At 31.0% G+C, this 5,013-nt stretch overlaps 1 protein-coding gene across 1 annotated transcript in view; it reads right to left on the bottom strand.

The window, feature by feature from the left end:
- Nucleotides 1-1,459: 1,459 nt before the first annotated feature.
- Nucleotides 1,460-5,013, bottom strand: part of LOC133621283 (B-cell receptor CD22) — a 49,773-nt gene continuing 46,219 nt past the window's right edge. The window contains exons 15-16 of the mRNA XM_072915545.1: nucleotides 1,667-1,721; nucleotides 1,460-1,574 (exon numbers count right to left, since the gene is read on the bottom strand). Coding sequence (XP_072771646.1) covers nucleotides 1,667-1,721 — 55 coding nt within the window. The 3' untranslated portion in view covers nucleotides 1,460-1,574. The remainder of the gene's footprint in view (nucleotides 1,575-1,666; nucleotides 1,722-5,013) is intronic.

Below are 5,013 nucleotides of genomic sequence, written 5' to 3'. Positions count from 1 at the left end.
TTTGTTTTGCATTTTGGTTTATTCCTGTACCCCAGTGGTATCCAAAGTGTGGCCCGGGGGCCATTTGCGGCCCACAGCACATCATTCTAAAAATACTAAAACATATTTTAAATGAAAGAGCAAATTGCAATCAGAAAAAGTTGCATTGTTGAATCTGATAACACTTTTTTAAAAATATTTCTCAAAAAATAATGACTCAAAATCAATGTTGCTATTAATTATTGACTGATTTAAGGACAAAAAGTACATAAATACAACAAAATAAAAAAACATGGAAAATATGACAATAAAAAAAAACAACATACTAATTATATACTAATACTAATTATTATATTGATTGTTATTATGAATATACTAAACTAATTACATTATATATTATCTGAAGCTGATAGAGAGATTTAAGTGTTGATTGTAAAAATAAAAAAAATAAAAAGCAAGCAAAAAAAAAAAGCATGACCTTTTTGAGTGGGGCACTTTTGGATCCCCAAGAACTATCTAATCTATTTTGCTATGAATTATTGACCTATTTAGGGATCCAATTACTTCACATCAAATATTCCACTTTGAAAATATTTTTGGGAAAAATATTGTATATTATGTATTTTTGCCCCAACAAATAGGATTTTGACAAAAACCTGGGAAAAATATTGTATATTATGTATTTTTGCCCCAACAAATAGGATTTTGACAAAAACCTCATACAATTGTATATATATATATATATATATATATATATATATATGTATATATATATATATATATATATATATATATATATGTATATGTATATATATGTATGTATATATATGTATGTATATATATGTATGTGTATATATGTATGTGTATATATGTATATATGTATATATATATATATATGTATATATATATATATATGTATATATATATGTATATGTATATATATATATATATATATATATATATATATATATATATATATATATATATATATATATATATATATATATATATATATATATATATATATATATATATATACATTTTCACCTGAAGTTGAATTAGACATTCAAGCTTTTAATTAAAAAAATAAAAGGTTAAAAATAATATATATATATTACTTATTTTTAACCTTTTTTAAGACTGAAACCCTTCTGGGTCCCTAGGACCTAACTTGAGGGAGGCCCAAAAGTAAAAAAAAAAAAAAAAGTGTATATTGTATAGGTTTTGAAAATGAAATTATATCAAAATGGCCCCCGCAAGCTTTGATTTTTCAGTGTGCGGCCCTCAGTGGAAAACGTTTGGACACCCCTGCTGTACCCTATGACTCAAAACATGACGATGGAACTGTCATTATGGTGTGTAATATAATACAAAATAATACATATTGTAGACAGATTCATGCATACTCTGTGTAGGCTGCAATTTTTGTACAAAATATCAAGTTAGCATTTCAGGTTAGGATAAAATTGCTTAAAATGAATTATCAGTTCACAATGTTTTTGTTTATTATACATGCTAGTGGAGGTGAAAATAAAGCATACAAAGAAGGTCACCTGCGAGTCTCCATCTTATCTGCTGCGGTCAGCAGAAACGGTCTGGAAGAGGAAAAAGTTTGGCAGGTTCTGAGGAGAGGATTAAACCAGCACACACCGAAATTAATTTGATGAATTGACTGAAAAGAACCCACCTACTTGGGCCTTTTTGGTTTAGGTACCACTGCATAGACCACATCTTTTTCTCTTCTATTCAGAAATGGATAAAAATATAAGTTGACAAATGATTTATACGGCGCTTTTCCAGACACACAAAGCACCTTACAGTAAGAACTGAGAAGCCATCATTCATTCAGTCCCCATCCACACGTTGATGGTGGTAAGACACACATACATATACAAAACCCAAAACCTATGGAAGTAGAATTGTCTCACATCAACTTATATACATCAATATGATATTAATACATATGCATATATTAATAAATGTACAAATACAAATACAAAAAATAAATAATTTGTATAAATGCGTATTTGTAAATATATTTTTGAGATTTGAAAATATATACAAATAAAATGTATAAATATGAAAATGTCACATACAAATAAATCAAGAATTTGTATAAATAAACATGTATTTGTAAATATATTTTTGAGATTTGAATATAAATATGCTTGATTTTGTATTTGTATTGAATTTGCATATGTGGATCGCTTTTTTGCGTTTGTGTCCATGAGACATTTCTCCCACAAACCAGATGCACAAATAAATGCCACCTACACACTCCCCTGAACAACCAGCAGAGGACAATGCAGCCAGAGCGGTCTGGGTCACAGAGCATTATATGCATTACATGCAAAATGCCCGGAGTTCTCTGCACAAAAACAATCCACGTCTTTACAGAGAGAACGCACAACGGGCCTGAGCTAGCTAATGTTTGCATTGTATTAGCTAATGCTAATTATCCAGTTAATCTGAAATACCGTGCTAGCTGCTTATTTTATTGTATCAATGCCGTTTAATGACCTTGTCCCAATGTAGATACTGATCACTTATCAGGCTGCAGTGCCCTCTGCTGGTTGTACAGGAGAGTGTGTAGGTCACATGTATTTGTGCATCTGGTTTGTGGGAGGAATGTCTCATTGACACAAAAGCAAAAAGGCGATCCACATATGCAAATTCAATACAAATACAAATACAAAATCAAGCATATTTATATTCAAATCTCAAAAATATATTTACAAATGCATGTTTATTTATACAAATTCTTTTTTTTTTATGTCACATTTTTATATTTATACATTTTGTTTGTATATATTTTCAAATCTCAAAAATATAATTACAAATATGCGTTTATTTATACAAATTATTTATTTGTATATCACAGTAAAACTAAAATAATGCTATTTGGTAACAGTAGAAGAGAAAGTCAAACACAAATACAAATAGACGGAATAGAAATTGAAAGAGTAAATGAAACCAAATTTCTAGGTATAATGATTGATGATAAATTGAACTGGAAATCTCACGTAAAAAATATACAACATAAAGTAGCAAGAAACACGTCAATAATGAATAAAGCAAAACATGTTCTAGACAAAAAATCACTTCATATTCTCTACTGCTCACTAGTGTTACCATATCTGAGTTATTGTGCAGAAATATGGGGAAATAATTACAAAAGTACACTTCATTCATTAACGGTGTTACAAAAAAGATCAGTTAGAATAATACATAATGTTGGATATAGAGAACACACAAATCCTTTATTTATTGAATCAAAGATTCTGAAATTCTACGACATAGTGAATTTGCAAACAGCTAAAATTATACACAAAGCAAACTATAACCTGCTACCCAAGAATATACAACAATTCTTCTCAAAAAAAGAGGAGAAATATAATCTTAGGGAGAAATGTAATTTAAAACATTTGTATGCACGTACAACACTTAAGACCTTCAGTATATCAGTATGTGGAATTAAATAATGGAATGGATTAAGCAAAGCAATCAAACAATGTACTAATATGATCCACTTCAAGAAACTCTTCAAACTTAAAGTGTTTACAAAGTACAAAGAAGAAGAACCATGATAAACATTCTGAATTTATTTAACTCATCCATTCTTTCATTCTTTCACTCACAAAATAATCTTACTTATTTCAACATATGAAATGTAACTTACTTCACCAATTATTATTTATTTACTTATTTTATTGTGATTACTTATGGAGTATATTGTGAATAAATTGAGAACAGGAAGTGAACAAAAGTTTTAGCAACTGTTATGTAAAAGAAAAGGGGTAGGATTAAATAAGCTCTGCTTCTTCCTACTCCTTTTCGAACATGTTGAAAAGAGAAACTGGAGATTGTGATGTATCATGTTGTATACTTGCATGTTCGAAATAAACTCAAACTCAACTCAACATTTGTATTTGTATATTTATTAATATATTCTTATGTATTAATATCATATTGATATATATAAGTTGATGTGAGGCAATTCTACTTCCATAAAAAACAGTGAAGTTTTCATGTTGTGTAATTTGTAAATAAAAACAGAATACAATGATTTGCAAATTCTTTTCAACTTAAATTCAATTGAATAGACTGCAAAGACAAAATATTTAATGTTCGAACTGAGTATTTTTTTTTTGCAAATAATGATTAACTTAGAATTTAATGGCAGCAACACATTGCAAAAAAGTTGGCACGGGGGCATTTTTACCATTGTATACCTTTTAAAAACACTCGGTAAACGTTTGGGAACTGAGGAGACCAAATTTTGAAGTTTTTCAGGTGAAATTCTTTCCCATTCTTGCTTGATGTACAGCTTAAGTTGTTAACAGTCTGAGGTCTCCGCTGTGGTATTTTAGGCTGTCAGGTTCAAACACTGATGACATCTAATAATCAGACAAGAAGCAAGGAATCATAATGCGTCACACATTTTCAATGGGAGACAGGTCTGGACTACAGGCAGGCCAGTCGAGTACCCGCACTCTTTCTATGAAGCCACGCTGTTGTAACACGTGGCTTGGCATTGTCTTGCTGAAATAAGTAGGGGCGTCCACGATAACGTTGCTTGGATGGCAACATATGTTGCTCCAAAACCTGTATGTACCTTTCAGCATTAATGGTGCCTTCACAGATGTGTAAGTTACCCATGCTTTGGGCACTAATACACCCCCATACCATCACAGATGCTGGCTTTTACACTTTGCGCCTATAACAATCCGGATGGTTCTTTTCCTGTTTCTTCCGGAGGACACGACGTCCACAGTTTCCAAAAACAATTTGAAATGTGGACTCGTCAGACCACAGAACAATTTTACACTTTGCATCAGTCCATTTTAGATGAGCTCGGGCCCAGTGAATCCGGCGGCGTTTCTGGGTGTTGTTGATAAATGGCTTTCGCTTTGCATAGTAGAGTTTTAACTTGCACTTACAGATGTGGCGACAAACTGTAGTTACTGACAGTGGTTTTCGGAAGTGTTCCTGAGCCCATAAGGTGATATCCTTTACACACTGATGTCGCTTGTT

This window comes from Nerophis lumbriciformis, linkage group LG21 (assembly GCF_033978685.3).
Source record: "Nerophis lumbriciformis linkage group LG21, RoL_Nlum_v2.1, whole genome shotgun sequence".
Taxonomy (NCBI): Eukaryota; Metazoa; Chordata; class Actinopteri; order Syngnathiformes; family Syngnathidae; genus Nerophis; species Nerophis lumbriciformis.
This window is presented reverse-complemented; position numbering and strand designations above follow the sequence as displayed.